The sequence below is a fragment of the Pelodiscus sinensis genome, chromosome 22 (genome assembly GCF_049634645.1).
Source record: "Pelodiscus sinensis isolate JC-2024 chromosome 22, ASM4963464v1, whole genome shotgun sequence".
NCBI classification, from domain to species: domain Eukaryota; kingdom Metazoa; phylum Chordata; order Testudines; family Trionychidae; genus Pelodiscus; species Pelodiscus sinensis.
Window position 1 is genome coordinate 2,068,647 of NC_134732.1, and position 19,670 is coordinate 2,088,316.

General features: G+C 65.7%; 1 protein-coding gene across 1 annotated transcript; it reads right to left on the minus strand.

The window, feature by feature from the left end:
- Window positions 1–8,005: 8,005 nt before the first annotated feature.
- On the minus strand, window positions 8,006–17,943 carry LOC102457876 (POU domain, class 5, transcription factor 3-like). The gene is made up of 5 exons (XM_075905823.1): window positions 17,223–17,943; window positions 12,382–12,496; window positions 11,748–11,878; window positions 9,477–9,641; window positions 8,006–8,376 (listed from the first exon to the last, which is right to left on the minus strand). The coding sequence occupies exons 1-5, from the start codon at window positions 17,718–17,720 to the stop codon at window positions 8,119–8,121; spliced, it is 1,167 nt and encodes a 388-aa protein (XP_075761938.1). The 5' UTR covers window positions 17,721–17,943; the 3' UTR covers window positions 8,006–8,118.
- Window positions 17,944–19,670: the final 1,727 nt, after the last annotated feature.

Consider the following 19,670-nt stretch of genomic DNA (forward strand, 5'->3'; position numbering starts at 1 on the left):
GCTCCCCCCCGGCCCCCTGGGCCCCCGGCTCCCCTCGGCCCCCGGCTCCTTCCCCAGCTCCCCTGGGTCCCCGGCTCCCCTCCCGGGCCCCCTGCGCCCCCGGCTCCCCCCCCCAGCTCCCCTGGGCCCCCGGCTCCCCTCTTGGTTCCCCTCCTGGGTCCCCTGCACCACCGGCTCCCCTCTTGACTCCCCTGCCTGGCCCCTGTGCCCCTGCCTCCCCTGCACCCCTGGCTCCCCTCCTGGGCTCCCTGCTCCCCCTCCTCCTGCACCCCTGGCTCCCCTCCCGGGCCCCCTGCACCCCCGGCTCCCCTCTCGGCTCTCCTCCTGGGCCCCCGGCTCCCCTCCCAGCATCCGCGCTCCCCTCAGGAGCAGTCCCTGCCCGCCCTTGCTCGGCGGGGCCCATGCTGGATGAGCCGACTGCCGCAGGGAGCCATCAGGGATTGCCCGGGTCCCTGCAGAGCACCAATTTGAGCCGCGGAGCCCTGGGTGGAGCCGCGCCAGCCTGGACGCCGCAGCCCCTGAGTGCTGTGGCGCTCACAACCCGCCCGGCTCCTCAGGGCAGGCCTTTGCCAAGGGGGTCAATTTTTAAAGCCGCCCACGGGAAGCGGGTCCCCAGGGCTCAGGACCTCTCAAAGGGGCCTGGCCGTGCGCTGCCGTGGCAGGCCCCGAGCCGGCGAGAGCCGTGGCCCTGAAACACTGGACGTGGGTCGGTTTGTGGCAAGCCCAGCCCTGCCGAGAGAGCACGTTACAGCATCTCACCAGCCCACGGCCGCCTCTCCCTAGCAACAGCAGCGTCTCCTCTGCACCTCGGGCGGGGCGGCCCCCCTCCTGCCTGCAGACAGCACCCGGGTGAATCACCCTTCCTCTGCCAACCTCAGTCAGCCTGTTTGTGCCGTGTGCTGGCACTCAGCCGCCCTGCCACGCCTCAGCCAGGACAGGCCACCGGCCACGGGCGGCAGGGGAGCCCCTGGCTTCGGGAGGAAAGTTCCCCCGCGCCTTGCCCCTTCCATGCCCACCAGAGCCCAGCCCCCCCAGTGGGCACTGCTGGCCCCTGCCCGGCCCCCCCACCTGGCCGCTGGCCCCTGCCCAGCCCCCCCCCCCACCTGGCCACTGGCCCCTGCCCGGCCCCCCCCCCCACCTGGCCACTGGCCCCTGCCCGGCCCCCCCCCCACCTGGCCACTGGCCCCTGCCCGGCCCCCGCACCTGTGACCGCTGACCCCGCCCGGCCCCCCCCCCACCTGGCCGCTGGCCCCTGCCCGGCCCCCCCCCCACCTGGCCGCTAGCCCCTGCCCGGCCCCCGCACCTGTGACCGCTGGCCCCTGCCCGGCCCCCCACACCTGTGACCGCTGGCCCCTGCCCGGCCCCCCACACCTGTGACCGCTGGCCCCTGCCCGGCCCCCCACACCTGTGACCGCTGGCCCCTGCCCGGCCCCCCCACCTGGCCGCTAGCCCCTGCCCGGCCCCCGCACCTGTGACCGCTGACCCCGCCCGGCCCCCCACACCTGTGACCGCTGGCCCCTGCCCGGCCCCCCACACCTGTGACCGCTGGCCCCTGCCCGGCCCCCCCCCACCTGGCCGCTGGCCCCTGCCCAGCCCCCCCCACCTGGCCACTGGCCCCTGCCCGGCCCCCCCACCTGGCCGCTGGCCCCTGCCCGGCCCCCCCCCACCTGGCCACTGGCCCTCACTCCTGTGGCTCTAGCCTGCCCCAGACTCTGGAGACCCAGGCAGCGAGCACAGCCTGGGAAGGCTGGGGCGACGCCGCCCGCCCCCTGGACCAATAAGGCCCAACCCCCCTCAGCTGAGCCGCCAGCCCCAGCACTGGGCAGCCAGAGTGGCCCCAGCTCAGCCCCCAGCCTGCCTGCTCCAGCTTCCGGCCCCACGACAGCAGACTGGTGGGGGGTCCGGGGGACGCCAATGGGGCCTGGGCGGGCCAGGTGAGGCACTTTGGGAAGTCAGCGCCTCTCCCTGCCTCAGTTCCCTGCTGCCCAACCCAGCGGCCCCCGGCCGGGTCGTCGGGGCATCAGGAGGCTGACGGAGGCCTGCACGTTCCTGTGGATAAAAACCCAACCGCCTGCCCCATAAGTGTTACTAATAAGGGTCACCGACCTTCGGAGCACAGGCGGGGTGTCCGGCACTGGCGGCTCAGGTCGGGATGCTCTTCACAAAGCTCTGCTCTAGGAACTCGGTCAGGGCCGGCGCCGGCTGGTACCTGGGGCCGACTAGATCAGCGCGCTGTCCCTTCTGGCCGCGGCGTCCGTGGGTTGCTATTATTAGCGTACTCCAGGCCTGTCGCCCTCCGCAAGGCCGGCCGGGTCTCCAGGGTTACAGCCCCTGGGCATCCCAGCGCCAGGACCAGCAGGAATCAGCCACTTGCTTGTAAACATCCGCACCCCCGTCACCAAAGGGGTCTGTCTCTCACCAAGCAGGGAAGCCAGAAGAGCCAGCCCCCTGCCCGGCCCCCGGCTCGCGCTCAGGCGCTTTCGTACAGAGCCGGCTTGCGTAAGAAGAAAGGGCTCCCCTGAGCCGCTGCAGACCTAGTTTGACAAGCCCCCCCGTGACGTAGGTAACACCGACCGAAGCACCGGAGGGGGCGTCTCTCACCGCTGCGCCCACAGGTGGATTTACTATGCCAAGGGGAGCGCCCCTCCCGTCAGCACCGACCAGCCTTGCCAGTGCAGCGGCAGCAGGTCTAATCAAGCCTAGGCTAGCCCAGAGCAAGGCAAAGCCGGGGGACTTAGATCCTTACTCACTGGCTTACTGGGAGAGCCCTTCCCAGTCAGTCAGAAACTATTAGCTGAATGACAGCAACAAAACCACTCTTCTCCAACCATCGCCCCACACATACACCGTGCAGACAGGCGTTGGGGCCGTCCGGGTGTCAATTACACCGGGCATTGGGATGGGGGGGGGGGAGGCTGCACAGGCGGCATTTCAGGTCTGTGTTCCACTGCCCCAATGCCCCCGTCCAGTTCCACTTGGACAGGTATTTTTTGCCGGGACCCACAATCACAGAGCAGCCCCCTGCTTGAAGCAGCTGGCTGCTCCCTGGGGCTCTCTGCTCTCTGCCCTGGGAGGCTTTGCAGAAACCAGCCAATGGGAGCGGAGAGATTTTGCTGGGGGCGAGGACCGCGCGTGAAGCCTCCCCCTCTCTCCAGCCCTCAGAGCGGAGAGCTGCAGGGAGCAACCCACGGCAGGCAGGAGGCCACCTAGGTAAGAACCTGTCGACCAGAGCCTGCCTCTGGCACCTCAGCCCCTTCCCCCAACCCCTCCCTCCCTCCCCAGGTCACCGTCCCCACCCTCTGCCCCCTCCCCTTCTCCCCAGGTCACAAAGCCAGCTGCAAACTCCCGAGACCCTCCTGCCAGTCGAACGGCTCCGACTCAGCGGGCTCTGCTCAGGAGCTGGGGGTCACGCTCTCGCCTCCGGGAACAGGCTGCTGCCTTGCACAATCACTAACACCTCTGTGCTGATGGGCTGAAAGGAAGCCGGGGAGCGTCCGAAGTGCAAGCCTGAGACCGTGCAGAACGACACCTCGCTGAACTGTGGTTAGAAGCATTTCACAGCGAGACCCACCCAGCACCAACACCCCCTGCGCTCCCAGTGCCAACAACAGGAAACCAAAACAACCGGGCACCTCTCCGCAGCCACGCGATGCACTCCCCGAAGGGAGACGTGCGTCATCACAGATTACTCTTGGGGCTCAGTTACGAGGCCAGAAGGGAGCACTGTGATCGACCTGACGTCTGCAAGACACGGGGCTTCCCGGACGCCTCTGCGTGAACCGGAGGCTGCCTGGTGCAGACAGCCAGACTTACCATTGCAGCCCGTGGCGGGGAAACCCTTGGCATGACCTTTCCAGGAGCCCCACAGCCTCCAAGTGCAGCTCCCAGGCTCCCCACAGCCCCTCCTCTACCAGTGTGGGGCTGGCACCCCTCCTCAGCCTGCTCCAAGCCTGACCCCAGGTGCCCGTTCCCATAACACATCCTGCCTCCAGCTCTTCCCTGCCCTGCCCCCATGCCCTCTTGGGCTTGCTTTGCTGTTAAGCTGCATGGCAGCCATGAAGGGACCTAGGTCCTTGGATCCTGCTCAGTTCCCTCCCCGCCCCATGTCCTAAGGGAGCCTGTCAGCTCTCGGGGGCAGGGACCGTCTGGCTGGGTGCACACAGCTCCCAGCGCAGCAGGGGCCAGCCCGGGACGGGGGAAGGTGCCACCACAAGGCAGGTGCCCAAAGAGAACGGTTCCTAAGAGGGAGACACTGGCTTGCACTGGAGTTTGCCCAGGAGAAATGTTTCCTGCCCCCCTTAGCCCCAAGCTGCCCCCAGGACGTGTGCCCATTGCAGATTCTTGCTGCCCTGAAGGCCCATGTCGCTGGCTCCCGGACAGCCCTGGAGCCGTGTCTCCTCCTCCCAAGGGGGCCAGTTTCTGATCCGTCCAGGTGACTCATTGGACCCACTAAGGGCAGGGAGGACGCCCCTGACCCGCTTGGTCGCTGGCAGTCAGGGCAGCAGGGGACTGAGACCAAACCGTTCGCTTCCATCCCGGGGACTCGCCTCTCTCCCCCCCCCCCCGCCCCCGTGTTCCACAGGGCCGGGAGTTCATACCCAGCGTCCTCCTACAGCAGCGGCCCTGTTCTGGGCAGACGTGCCTGGCTGGGCCTCCTGGAGCTAGGTGCTGTACAGAGAATTTGCTGTGCGCCCCCACGCCAATCCGCTACTGTGCTGCAGGGGTCAGTCCTACAGAAAGCAGCTTGAAATAACCTGCCGCTACCTTGCGCGGGGCAGGAACACGCCAGGCTCGCGGGGACGGCGCCAGCATCTCAGTGCAAGGTGAGAACAGGAGTGAGGGGAGCGAACAGGGACCATCGGTAGGAGGTGTGACGTAGTGGGGGTACCTGGCTGGTTTCTATGCTGCTGGCTCTGGGGTAACCCCCACTGGCTGCCGTGGGTACCACGACCCAGCAAAACAGGATGAGTCACTATGCAAACGAGTAGGGCCAGACACCCCCCATGGAGAGGAACAAAGGAAGGTGGAGGCTGCCCTGGCTGGGGGGCAGGGCTGGAAGAGGGTTAGTTAGTTGCTGTCTGGGAGCATGGAGGAGACAGCCTAGGGAAAGGGGCTGGAGTTTAGGGGCCCAGTCTCCCCCATCTCAAGGGGGCCTGAGGCATCCTAGCCCAGCTCTGTGACCAGACTACATCTGTGCTATGCTGTATCCTGGAGAGGCAATAAACTTCCTCTATTCCACCGGCTGGTGCAGTCTGTTTGTGCCATTTCGGGGTGCAGGAGATGGGGGACCCCAACGTGCCGTCACAGGAGGGAGCAGACGGCACCCCCCTTGCCCCGCACCCCCGGCTGACAGGCATGCAGCTGGCATGGCCCAAAGTGAGGGGTTGAGGGGGTTTAGAACAAGCTGATAAAACCAGGCTAAGACCCGGGTCCCCCACGACTGGCGGGAACTCGAACACGCCATGGCAGAAGGCTGGTGGACGAAGCGTCAGTGCAGCTGCCGGCCCAGGTGACCAGACGATATTTTGTAACGGAAAACGAGGCCTCGCGCATCGACTAGAATTTCTGTGAGGCAGACAAGCAGCAGGTGCCAAGGGGAATCCAGGGAGAACAGGGCCCTTGCGTTCAGCAAACCTCTGACAAGGTCCCTCATCAAATGCTTTGAAGCAAAGTCAGTCATGGTGGGGAGGGAAGCCCTCCCGGGAATGGGTAACTGGTTAAGACAGGAAACAGGGTAGTTGGTCAGTGGAGGCCTTGGCAGTGCAGAGAGATAAAGCTCCTTCCCCTCCCCCCCCGCCCACCGCCTGCCTGCAACCAGGGCTGTTCGACCTGCCCATATGATCTGCAAATAGGGGCAGACGGAGAGGTGGCAGTTTGCTCCCAGTTAGGTCCAAGACCAACTGCAAAGAGTTACAAGGGGACCTCACAGAATTGGATGACCAGGCGACAAAATGGCAGAAAGTCCATGTTGAGTAATGCAAAGTAATTCACATTGTAAAACAAAATCCCAATTATACAACCAATGGGGGAGGGAGGGGGGGAGGAGGGGGAGGGGCGTCCTAAATTAGCTGCTACCACTCAGGAGAGATCTTGGAGTCATTGTAAAGTCTTCTGAAAACATCCCTGAATTTGCAGCAGCAGTCAGAAAAAAAATCCCCCAAGCATTAGGAAAGGGCTGTCCAGTAGCACCTTAGAGACCAACAAAATATCTAGTATCAGGCGCTTTCACAGGCAAAACCCACTTCCTCAGCCGAGCAGCGGAGAGAAAGAGCCTGGCCTAGAGAAAAAAACCACAGTGGCCCGAGCCATGTGAGAAGGGTCAGATAGGACGACAGTAAATACCGCGCCGCTGTATAAATCCACGGTACGCCCGCCCAGTTCTCGTCAGCCCATCTCACCGGCGGGGGAATAGGTCGAGAGAAGGGTGACAAGGATTAGGCGCAGTAGGGAACAGCTCCCCTCTGGGGCTCCACTATTCAGCTTAGAAAAGACGGGGGGGGGGTGGGAGAGGGCCCCAGATCCTGGCGTGGTGAGAGGAAGGAAGTCCCAGCAGCACCAGAGGCGGCAGGTTTAAAAACGCACGTTATTCATCACACGACGCAGAGTCGACCTGCGGAGCCTGGACTCCAACAAGAACTGGACACGCTCCCAGGGGATCTTAGCCGCGTCAGAGATGCAGCCCCAGGCTTGGGGTGGCCCGAAGCCTGTTTGCAAGAAACCAGGTGCGGGCGGCAGCAGGGGAATCGCTTGATAACTGCATCGCTCTGCTCCGTCCCGATGCACCTGGCACTGGCCACGCAGAAGCCCGGGCCCTGCAGGAGACGGACCCTTGCTCTGACCAAGTCCTTAGTCTGCGTATCGCCCGCCAAGCAGCAATGACACCCAACCCGCCTAGCCAGGCATGGACGCAAGGGGGAGCCAAGCCGAGCCTGGCTGCCCATGGACCCGGTGCAGAGCACATCTGCTCGCCAGAGCACCTGCCCCGTCTTCTGAGCAGGGAGCGCCCTTCGGGCACCTCCCAGGAGTGGTGCTTATTGGGGGCAGAGCTCCCAGAGGGGCGCCCTCCACTGCCCCTCTGTCCCCGGGGCAAGTGCTCGCCGTGCTAGAGGTCTAGAGAGAACCACCCAGTGTGCATGGCTCGGTGCCGCTACACAGAACCGCGTTTTCCACCAGTGCCTCCCTACTGGGGTAACCCCCCCAGGGCTCGTCACCCTCCCGCCCGGGGAAATCCCAGCCTTCCGGCACAGGGCCTGGGAGAGGCACCAGTATTTCTAAGCCCTCCCGGCGAGGGGCCGTCTCGCCCTTCCGTGCCACGTGCTCCCCTCCCGCAGAGACGCAGTAACTCAGCTCCGACCAGGTAATTAGGAGCACAGAGCATGCCTGGAGCCGGGCTTCACGGCAGCCGTTTGGAAACCCTCGGGGCCCTTGGCTGGTCTCCAGCAGGGTGGCCCGCCCATCCGCCATGCCAGCCCGGGCTGATCAGCCCCTGGCCACATGGCCACTGGGCCGGCCCAGAGCCCCACGGGGGAACGGCCGTCAGAGCTGCCAGTCTGGAGCTGTTCAGCGAAACCTGCTCTCCGTGGGAAACGCCGAGGGGTCGAGACCAGCATGGCTCAGTGCCCGGCTGAGCCTCCACTGCCATCTGCCCAGGAGACCGAAGGGCCCACGCCAGGGGCACCTAGCATCTTAGGCTCGTGGCTGCCTGGGCCGGCGAGAGACACAGACACAGGACGGGTTTAAAGCTAAAAAAGGCTTTTTTCTCCTCCTCCCAACTAACAATATAGAACATGCTGTTTACAGGTGAACGAGGCCCCGCCCCCCGGGGGAGGGGCAGGACAGGTAGGTCAGCTGGGGATCTCCCCCCCAGCGGGAGAAGCCGGCTCCCGGCAGTGGGAGCAATTCACATCAGCAGGACGGACAGGGCTTCGCTCCAGGGCGCAGGGGGATCTGCGCCCTCGGCCTGGCTTGCTGCTGCTCCCCCAAACCACACACAGCCCCCCCGCCCCTGAGTCAGGCGTCTAGGAGCAGCCGCAGGCTCTCTGGGGTGCTGTTCTCTCCGGGGGGCCAGCCAAGCACCGACAGGGAGACGCCTCCGTCCAGCTCCCCCCGTGGCCAGGCTCAGTTGCTGCCATTCCCCATGGAGACAGCCGGCTGCAAAGCTTGCGGGAAGAGCTCGCCCTTGTGGAAAGCCGGCAGGTAGATGGGAGGGGGCGAGGCCAGGGGCGCCGGGGCATACGCCTGGGCACTCATGGCGGCGGGCAGGGCCGGGTGTGCCAGGGCCTGGCCCATGTCGTACGCGGCTCCCTCGCTCTCCTCGAAGGGCAGCAGCAGCCGCTTGCCCTTCTGGCGCCGGTTGCAGAACCAGACCCGCACCACCTGGGCAGAGATGGGAGAAGGCACAGAAGGGAGATGAGCCAGTTCAGCCTCCCACAGCCCCCCCTCCCGCGAGGAGCAAAGCGCCCAGCGGCACCAAGCCCACCAGGGAGCCTTGCGCTCTCGTCTGGTGGGCCGATTTCTGCCTTCCCTCCGCCCTCCGAGCCCTGCCCCTCCTCCCAGCTCAGCAGGACCGGCCGGGAGGGGCAGGAAGGCTGATCTCTGCAGAGCCGCCTGGCACTCGGACGGCCCCACCGCAAACGAGGCTGTCCTGCAACACCGCTCCGCTCCTTCCCCAGCTGCACCCCCCATGCAGGCAGGCTGGGGGATACTCCCACCAGAGGGTACCACCTGAGAAATGAGCTACCAAGGGAGCCCACGTGCACGCTCGCTGCATCCATGAAGCACACCTGCCCTGGGGGGCGGGGCGTGGGCTAGCCGCTGGCGCTGGACGGCTCCGTGCAAAATCTCACAGCCCTCGGCACGAAAGGGCTGGATCAGAGCTCGCCAAAACTGGCGTGGGTAGGGGAGGAGGGAACAGGAACGTGGAAAACGTTGGTAACACAAAGCAAATTGTTTCTGACCAAGGTGCCAAAGGAAAATTTGATTTTTTGGGGTCCCAAGTTTCAGGTGCCCGAGTTACGGGAAGTGTCATTTGGGTGCCACACGTCCCCATCCTACTCGCTAGGCTGGGCTCCGTGGCTGGGCGACAGCCCCCCTTGCGCGCTACAGCCCACACGAAGTGGGAGGCTGTGCATCCTGGGAGATGTAGTCTGGCTGGGAGAGCCCGCTCCCAAAGGAGAACAGGGAGACGCGGCACCTAAACTCCAGTTCCCACGAGGCACCGCAGCCGGGCTGGCAAAACGAAAGGTCGGCTTCTTGACTACCACCCCCAGGCTGCGGCGAGCCGGGCGGTTCGGCGAATCCTCGCGGGAGCCACAAACCCAACGTTCTCCTTAAAAAGGAGTTTGGACGGAAAAACTTCCAGCGGCCCCGACCTGACTTGCAGAGGTGCCGGCAGGGCAGGCGGGCGGGTCCCTCCGAAGGGCCCTGCTCCGAACCTGCGGCTCCACCCACCCCCGGCGAGCTCCGGCCACACCTACGTCTTTGTCCAGGTTGAGATCCTCGGCGATCTGCGAGATCTGCTGGGGGCTGGGCTTCACGCACTTGCGGAAGAAGCTCTCCAGCGTGCCCTTGACGTTGTTCTCGATGCTGGTTCTGCGCTTCCTCTTCCGGGCCTGGGCCAGGGCCTGCTCCGCATTGCACAGCTGGAACGCAAGAGCGAGACACAAACCCGCAAGAGCCATGTGGCACGTGGCGACCGGCCCTCCTGGGGACACCGGCTCCTCGGGTCACGTGCACCCGGCTGGCAGAGCACCAGGGCGGAGAGCTGCTCCCGGGCCCTGCAAGTGGGTGAAAAGCCACCCCCACCCTCCGAGGCAGGGCTGTCCGGAGGGGAGAGGCCTCTGCAAGCAGCCACAGGCTGGGTGCTGCGTGTCACGCGGCGGGGAGACACCGAACAGAGGAACGAGGGATGCTGAGCTGGGACCACATTTTTCTGCATCCATTCCGATTTGTTGTGCTTGTCAGAGCAGCCCGCCCGGCTGCACCCGCTTCACAACATGTGAGGGAGCAGGAATTCACAGCACGGACAGCTGGGGACAGACCTCTACAGAGCAACACATCAAACCACCACCCAGCAGCCTGGCTCAGAGGCTGGGGGTGCCGACTTGGGCTCGCACCAGCAGCTGGGTGGGCAGCTGGACCAGCGCAGTCTGGAGAGGAGGAGCTGGACAAAACCAGCCTCGGAGACTCACGTTGGTTTCTTCTGGGCAGACGTACCTCCCCACAACGGCTCCGAGACCCAGGCGCCTGCCTTCCAGAGACATGCACCCGACACGGGCACGGCCGGCCTGCCTCCAGCAGCTGCTACGACCACCCTCCCAGAGCCACGGACCCCACGGCGCTCGACGCCGCTCAGACTTCAACCACACTAAACTTCAGGGGCCCGATTTCCACGGCTCCCCTGGGGCCTACCCACGAGCAGGGGCACCAACCGGCAAGGGGCGGTCGCATCCTCCGAGGGGCCGCTGCGTTTGGTGGCCGAGCTCTGGGCTGGGGAGCTGGAAGAGCCAGTGGCTACGCAGCCGCTGAGCCACATGGCGCCATTCCGGCTTCTCCGCTTTTTAACCAGCTGCTCTGATTAATTCCCCAGGAGACCGCACCCCCGGAAAGAGACCGCACAGCAAAACCCCGTCCAGTCCGCCAAGTACGGCGCAATGCCCGAGGAAAAGCCAGGGCTGCGTCTTCACGCCTGCCACCAGTAGGCCCCCCAATTTGTCATGTCCACGTGCGGAATGAGTTTTGTTACATGCACCAACACGGAGATGACGTGCGACAGGGAGAGGACGTGTGGCACATCGCCTCCATATTGGTGCATGTAGCAAAATTCATTCCGCACCAGGGCAATCGGTGGTGGGGAGCTGCTCACAAAACGCTGCAATATCTCCTTGCACTCGGCGGCTACCGTGGGGCTGCGGCGTGGGCCCAGAATGCAGCCTTGCCCCTGCTCGCCCCGCCCCGTGACGGAGCCCGGGAAGGCAGCCATACTGCAGTCTCCAACAGAGGCACCAGCCCCCAGTTAACCCCAGTGCTTTGAGAGCCCCCGTGCCCAGCGCGGGCCCTTCCGCCTGGCGTGCAGGGAGGGTCCAGGTGGGACTCTCCCCCCGGGTCTCGGTTTTCAAAAGGCAGCTCGTAAGAGAGGTGAGGGGGCAGCAGATGGACAAGAGCAGGAAGATCAGGCCTTTCTATCTGCTGGGGTTGTAGCAGGAGAACCGGTTACACAGTCAGCCGATACGCCCGGGCTTACTGGTTACGGGGAACAGCTACATGCAGGCTCCACCCCCTCCCAGGGAGCCGGCTGCCGCCCCGCACTGCGGGTGCGTGGAACCGCTGAAATTTTCGCCGGTTACACGGTTACCCAGTTACCTGGGTAACCCCCCTGCTACCTACCCTGCCTCGTAACGCACGAGCAAGGGGCTGGGCGGCACATTTGAAACCAGCATGAGACAATACCACCCTCTGTCCCCCGCCGAGTGAGAAACTAACCTGCGGAACTCACCGCCCCAAGGTACCCGCAAAGCCCAGGACAGAGCAGGGCTCTCGAGAGCAGCCCCACACGTCCTGCTCCTCCACAGCCACCGCAGAACGGACAAAACGTTCCCAAGGGGCACGAGCCCCCAACATGGCCCCAGCCGACAGCCAGGGCCAGGAAGGACTTTGCCTGCGACTAGGCCATCGGTTCCAGAGCTGCCCACGAGGGCGTCACATGCCCCTTGCTCAGCAGCAGCGAGCCCCAGCCTGGCCCCTCTTACCTCCTGCAGGCCGTCGCTGTTCTCCGCCTCGTTCAGCCAGCGCTGCAGCAGCGGCTTCAGCTTGCACATGTTCTTGAAGCTCAGCTGGAGGGCTTCGAAGCGGCAGATTGTCGTCTGGCTAAACATCTTCCCTGGGGAGAGACGCACCATTCACGCAGGCCCCGGAGCATCCACGTGGGAGATGTACCTCACACGTCCCCATGGCTCCCTTCCCTCCTAACGGGGGGGCCTCCTCCCTTCCTGGGGACTCAGGGGGCGCTTGAGTCTCCCCCTCAACAGCTGGATCTCAGAGCCCAGGGGCTGCTCACTCGGCTCCAGAGAATGCTGCTTCCTCCCCAGGACCCCGTCTCCTCTTGCGAGGCCGCAGCCGGGACAGCAGAGCCCTACATAGTGTCAGGTCGGGGTCCCCCCAGCGTCGCCCCACGTTCACTCAGGACTCGCTGCAAGGAGCATCCAAACCCCTCCAGCCGCTCTGAGCGCCCCATGGGGCAAGAAGCCGCACAGCACCAAGGGGGGCCCGGGGCTGCCCCCCCCCAGGATTCCGGGGCTGCCCCTCCCCCATTCTCCCGTTCTGCACTGAGACCCCCCCCCTCCCCCAGAGGCAGCGGATGCGCGTGGGGAGGGACGCACTCACCATACAGAGTCCCCAGAGCCATCCCCACGTCGGCCTGGGTGAAGCCCAGTGTGATGCGCTTGTGCTTCAGGTCTTTGGCAAACTGCTCCAGCTCCTCGGAGGTGGGGGTGGCGTCCTGGCAAGAGAGGCAGAGGCCGTGTCCGCGGGGGCTGGGAGCCCGGCGGGAGGGGGCACTGAGGCTCACCGGGGCGGGCGCAGACCCGAGGCCGGAGAGACGGAGCCCGGCGAGCGGCGCGAGGACTCAGTGACGTGGACACGCCAGCCTCCAGCAGCGACCCGCCCCAGGAGCCACGCCCGCCCGGCATGGACCCAAGAGACCCCAGACGCGGGCGCGGCCCTCCGGCGGCGCTCTGCCTTTCTACCTCCCGGCACAGCGCCTGGCTGGACCCTCCCTCTGCCTGGCTGCCCGAGAAACAAGCCGAGCCCCAACCTCCCGCCTACGGGGTCTGGCGGGCGAGGCCTTCGGGCTGCAATGGGGGGCAGGGCAGCACAAGCGCAGTTTTCCAAAGGGGGGGGCAAAGCGACCTGCCCAAGCCGGGGGGGGGGGGGGGGGCGATTCCAAGTGCCAGGGTTTTAAGTCTGATTTTCCACGTGCCGTGGCTAGTGCTGCCTTGCTCGTTCTTTGCGCCCTTCCCACGCGACAGCCTTAAATGGCTACAGGGGCTGGTTTGTGCCTGTCTGGGCACCACGCTTCCTAATCGCCAGGGGAATTGCAGACTTTACCTGGCAGCTTTTCCTTCCTGAAGAGTTTCAGCCTTGAAACGCTCCACACAGGCCCCGGGCCTCCCTCGTGGACACCACAAACTCCCCCACCCACGGCCCCGGCCGGGTCGGGAAAGGCTCAGGGAGCAGGGAGACACCAGGCCTTGTCTCTGGAAAATCCCCCCGTTAGGCTTCTAGGGACCCAAACTCCTCGGCCTGTCGGGAGGGGCCGGAACGCTGCTCCCGAGCTGCAAGACGCAACCAGTTGGCATCATTAACTTGGCCCCCACCACGGATGTGCCTCGTACGTCTCACCCCTCCCGCAGCGCCGGGGAAGTCTGCTTAGTACGGGGGAAACTGAGGCTCAGCCGACACGGCCCGCGCATAAGACATGGCTCACGCCCGAGGGACACGGAGACCCACTGATCTGCCGCCCCACGCAGCGCTGCGTCCATGAGACAAAGCCTCTCCCGGGGGTGGGGGGGGGAGGTACCTACTGCGCTGGGTGGCGCGCTCTTGGGCACGGGCAGCCTCTGCACCTCACGGCGCCAGACACGCCGACGCGCTCGGCCAAGGCCGCCCAGAGCCATCAGTGCAGCAGCTGCTGAACCTCGCGCCTGCACCCGCACGCCCGTCGGCAAAACACGTCAGTCAGGGGAGCGACAACCGCCCGGCCCGAGCGCCGCACTCACACGGCTGGACGGGGCAGCGCCAGAGAGCGCGTCTGACACAGCAACCGCCTGCCGCTGGGGGGGGGGGGGGGGGGGGGGGGGTCATTCAGCGGCACGAGACCCGCTGTAAGGCCTGGCACAGACGCGGCTGGTCGCTCAGATTCCAGACCAGCCTCCTGTCTCGGCACGGAAGCCGCGTTGCTGGAGGGATGCGGATTCTACGCTACCACCAGGAACGGCTGGAATAGCAACCGGGGATGTGAAAATGCGCTGATCTCGGTAGACACGTGACCTCCGAAATCGTCTCCGATAGAGGCAGTGGGGGTGGGTGACGTGTTCACACCGTTACATCTCTAGGAGGAACAGAATCGCTGCCGACAGTCCAGCGCCTGCTTCACTCTGGGCCCAGCAGTCAATGGGGCGTGAGTCAAGTTACGGCCCCCCCACGCGCCTGCCAGCCCAGGTCCTTCACGGTCAATGGTTGGGGGCTTGTCAGTCACAGCTTGGCATTTCCTGGCTCCGGCGCCCGGCTCCGGGCAGCCAGTCTGAGTTCCAGAACCCCCTGACCGGAGAACATCGGCATCGCGCTGGTAACGTCCGAGCTTGGGGCCACTTGAAAAGTTCAGTTCCTTATAAACGCTAGAGGCAGGACTGAACGCCGCCCCCCCGCCACACCCATTCCCACTGCACCCCCTCTCCTGCACCACAATACCCACAGCTGGAGGGGCAGCAGGAGGGCAGATCCCCACGGGCTGGAGGAAGTCTCCATGGAGCAATGCCCATCTACGCCAGCCGTGCACCTTTCCTCCCCTTTCGGGAAGGCTGGGAAGTGCCTGGCCACTGGGTCTCTTCCCCCAGGAAGCCAGCAGGAGACACCGATCTCTGCTCAGATCTAAGCACACCCCAGAGAGGCTCCCAGCTGGACCCTCCAGCAGCGGCGGGTTCTGGGCAGGGCAGGGGAGGGACAGGAGGGATGCCCATGTCAAGATGCCCCCTCTCCCACCCTGTATCCGATCTCCAGAGCAGAGAGAGGGGGCACAATGGGACTGGGGATGGAATCTGCTGGCTGCCTTTGGGAGCGGTACGGGGTGAGCCTGCCTCAGCCCCGCTGCAGCACCACCCAGGAGCCACCTAGGAGCCCTAAGCCCACACCCTGAAACCCTGCCCCAGTCGTGAACCCCCTCCTGCATCTCAGCCTGGTGAAAGGGAGGGAGAAGGGATGGAGTGAGCATGGACAGGGCCTCAGAGGAGGTGGGGAAGGGGAATTTGGGTTTGAGGTAGCTTGGATTGCACTTAAAATTCAACAAGGGATCTTGTGTTCCGCCTGGGGGCCAGCCACAGGCATTCAGCCTCCCCTCGGCTCCAGGGGCATTTAGGAGAAGATCTGGGCCCTGCTGCCCAACAAAGCAAACAGGGATCCGCCCCCCTTCGCAATTTCCCCTCCAGACTTCGCAGCCCAGGGGGAGGGCTGGGCTGCTCCAACCCAGCTCTGAGAGCAGCAGAACTTTGGCAGGGAGGGGGCCAGTCACCTGCCCACATCCAGCCGGCAGGATCCAGCACTGCCCGGGGAGCTACATGCTGCTGAAATGAAAGCATCAGGGGGCTAGTTCCCTGCACCTCGCGTCAGCCTCTACCCCGTGCAGAGGTACCACGAGCCAGGCTCAGCCGCGTCGCCCAGGGCGAGTCCCAACACAAGGTCCAGGCCAGGAGAAGCTGAGACGAGCAGCACCCTCGGTTTGCACCAAAATGACACGCACAAAATGCGCAGGCAGGTGTTCGCACGCCCGGATTCTCAGAGCCACCCGTCTGTCCAGCTGGCGCTGCGGTGGGACAGCCAGTCAGCTCCCAGCCTCCGAAGAGCTCGCTGCGTGCGTTCCCCAATGCAGTCACAGCCGCCGGCCCAGTGAGAGTCGGGTACAATGACCAGAACCCAAACCCTTTGCCATTTGTGTCCATCACAAAGGAGGCCGGGCCAGGGGAGTCCCTGGGTTTCTTGCTCACTTCTTGCTGATGAGAGCGTGCAGAGCAGGCGGCACTCGCACCCGAGGGCTTGCGGCCGCAGAACGGCCAGATGCAGAAGCCGTCCCAGATGGACACGTTTCCAAGAGCCAGCAGAGGGAGCCCCAGGAGAAGCAGCTGTTTGGAACAGTGCCAAAGTCGGGCCCTCCTGCCCCCCTCCCCCCCCAACATGGGAAGAAACGGAGCGGTGCTGGTCTCGGGATCCCAGCGGCCCACGGGCCCCAGTGCTGGGCTAACCGAGTTATCTGCCATGTGGGGCTGCCCCTTCCGGCTTGGGCTCCCTGCAGTAAGGGGCAGAACGCGCGGCCCGCAGCCAGTGGGGAGCCTCAGGGCAGCACCACGCTTAGGAACTCTGCCTCCTCCCTGAGCCTGGGCACGCCGGGAGGGCACGCCGGTGACTGCCACCAAGCCGCCTGCAGCCACCAAACCGCCTCTTCGGCAACTCACCTGCTGCAACAGCCTGCACACCCCTGTGGAGCCTCCCAGCCAGCAGCCCCTCCCCGTCCTGCCAGCGGGACCCCCACCCCATGAGATGGGCATGGCCAGGCACAGCTGACTCCTGGTGTTCCCACCACCTGGGTAGGCCACTGTGAACCATTCCCCTGCTGCGGTCACCAGGCTGGGCCCCAGAGAACGGGGAGGGGGCAGGGAAGATGCAGAGTGGGAGAAAGGGGGACCCAACCCTGAGGCTGGCAGGTTAAGGGTCAGCCTCAAACCCTGCAGGCATGTGCCTGGGGGGGGGGGGGGAATCTGGGAGGGCATCTCTGCTTGGTGCCCACTAACCTCTCCCCAGGCATCACAGGGCAGACCAGATGATCCACTCTGGTTCCCCCCCCCCCCCGGCCTTGCTCTGGAAAGACTTAGCACGGGGGCTGAGCACGGGGGCTCCCTGGAGGCGGGGGGGGAACTAGGCAGAGGCAAAGGAAAAGAAAAGGCGAAGGGGGGGGCCGTGCGGGGCAGCAATGGAGGCTGGAGGAGCGGAGAGCCACTGGCCCGCACACGGGGCGGCTGGGAACGCAGCTCACCCCCCGAGCCCAACAGTTTGCAACTTACCCCCCTCGCAATGCAAAGAGCTTTCGTCCGGGGGCGCCTGGCTGCCTCGTCCCTGCTGCCCCCGGGGCGGGTGCGTCTCTGCGGGTCTTCCACTCGCCCAGTCAGAGCCGTGCACCCCGAGGGGCTCCCCGCAGCCCAGCGCCGTCCCGCCGACCCCAAAGCGCCACACCCGGGCAGGACCACGGGCAGCAATCCGGGGGCACGTCCTCTGGGGCTGCAGCGGAGCCGGGGAGAGGAGGGTCCCGTCCCCCCCGCGGAGTCAGGCCTGGGCCAGGTGTAACTGTGCTCGGCAAAGGCGAAGGGAGGAAGATGCGGGCGCCCCTCCCGCCGGAGAAGTGGGGGTCCCTTGAGCAACCGCCCAGCGGGCAGGGCCTCGACGGGCCAGCCCGTCCTTACCTCGTCCCCGCTCTCGCTGGACTGGCCTCCCTCGCTGGCCGCCCCGCTGGAGCTGCCGCTGCTGCCCAGACTGGAGAGGCCGCTGGGGGGCTGGTGCGGGGCGCTGGGGTAAAGGGCGGGGTGGGCCCCGGGGCAGAGCCCGGCTCCCGGGAAGCTCTGCCGGGACCAGAACGCGCCGCTCCAGGGGGGCGCGTAGTAGGCGCCCGCGGGCAGCAGGGCGCATTGCGCGTCGGGGGAGCCGCCTTTGCGCCCAGTCTCCTGGCCCGGCTCTTCCTTCGGGGCCGGCCGGCTGGGCAGCAGCGCGGGGCCCGGCTGGGGGCAGGGCTCCGGGCCAGGGAACGGGCCCCAGGCCTTGGCCGGCCCCGCCTCGGGCTCGTACTCCGCTTTGCGCGCTGGGAAGGGGAAGAGGGGCTGCTGCGGGGCCAGGCCGCCCGCCTCCTGCAGGCTCCCCGCGCCCAGGCCGAAGGACGGGGCGGGCAGCCCCTCCTGGCTGAACATGCTGGCGGCCCGGAGCTGGGGCGCAGGCCTAGGGCGCCCTGGGGCGATAGGCGAGGGCCAGGCGGCCGCGGCTGCTCCGCATGTTGGGGCTCAGGGGAGCCGGGCAGCGCCCTTCCATGCTGCGGAGCCTCGTCCAGCCCGGGGCCTGAGAGTCCTCCCCGCCCTCGGCCGGGGGCCGCTATGTGAATGGCCCTGCTCGGCTATTGGCCCCGCCAAGACAATCGGCACCAATGGCTTGTGAATGAACTTGAGTCTTTTGTGGGCCTCGGGGGTGGGGCAGCGCCTCTCGCCCCCACCTGGACGGGGAAGAGCTTCAGAGGCCGCCCCCCCCCCCCCCCCCCCGGGCAGCCAGCAGGGCACTGGGAGAGGCAGCGGCCTAAGGAATTGGTGGGGACCAGCCTGCCCCGTGTTTCCGAAAGGGGGAGCCCCCCAGAAATGCCGTCGCCCTGTCCCCCGCCCCAGGGCCGTTGGAGGAAGAGGGAAGGCAGCACATTGGCAAGGCCCAGGCCCCGGCCTGCACTTGGCCTGTGCCGCTCCCTGCCACCAGGTTTCACCAAGGCTCAGACGCTGGAGGTGAAAAGACAAAGTCCGGGCGGTCACGGGGTGAGAGAATCCCAGACCCCTGGGACAGAAAAGCCTTTCCCCATGCAACCCCTCGGCCTAGGGCCATCCCTGGCCACCACGGGCCTTTGGCCATGGCCGCTGGTGCTGGCCACGCTCTGCACTGGGGCGATACCTTGCCATAGCAGACCAGCCCCGTGGCTCCCGTGTGAGGACTGGAAGAAGGACTCTGTTTGCCAGATGGGAGCATCCTCCTCCCTTGGCGGCAGGGCCGGCGCTGCAGATGCTCCGGGTTTGGGCTGGACGAGGCCACGTGCACCATGTCCTAGCAGCGCCACTGCGTCCCTGCCTGCTGCTGAATGAACGGCCAAGAACTGCAGAGCCCCTTGGCGAGAGCCCGAGAGGCTCCCAGCTGTCTTCTGAGGAGGCATTTGCAGAGCCAGGGGCTTGATCCTGGCATGGGGGAGGGCCTGGCTCTTGTTTTCATGTCCAGGCCCCGGAGCTCCCAGTGGAGCTGAGGAGGAGCACGGCTATTGCTCCGCACACTGGGACCGGCGCTGGGTTCTCTGTCCACGGGGCGTTACTTGTGATGGCCATTGGCCAATGGTGCTGTCAGGCCTGGCCCGACCACGCATCCCGAAACCCCTCCCTTTTGCAGCATGTTGGTTGCAGGGCTGGGGTGATCCCTTCCGTCGGGGAGCACGGCCCAGGGCCAACTACCCCGCCGGGGGGCCGGGCGGTGGGCACGCTGAACCTGGGCAAGGTGGGAGCAGGGCAACTCCAGCTGCAGGGTGCTAGCCGGCACCCCATGGGCTCCCAGGGACGTCCCCTACTAATTAACTTGGCTGGCTGATAAGGGGCTGGGCTTTCTTTGGAGTCTGGCTCAGAGACCTGCCAAAGAGATAAGCCAGAAAAGCTCATTTCCTCTGACTGGGCGGCTGAGACTGTTCTGCTGTGGATTAGGGAAGGTGTGGCTGGCGGGTTGCAAGCACCGAGCTCCCTCACTCTAGCTGATTTCCTGGGCTCCGCAGGGTGCTAAGGGAAGACAATGCCCTGAGTCCGACACCAAAGTGCAGAACCGTCAGATGCAGGCTGGGACCCTGGTCCTCCTGCCCCACATACCCGCTAAGCTTCTCCATCCATGTGCGGAGTACATTTGCTCTATGCGCCGAGGCACGTGCGGATGTGCACTAGTAGAAACAAAACACCTGGCCGTGGGCGCTCTGCTCGCCAGCTGGGTGGTGTGTGAATCTCTCCTGAGCAGCCCCCCACATCCCCGCTCCGGACATCCCTGGCAAAACCATCAACTTCACTGGGGCCAGGATTGCAGCCACTGGGTGCGGGCTGCCAGCCATAGGGCAGGGTGGCCTTTGCATGGTGCCCTGGGCC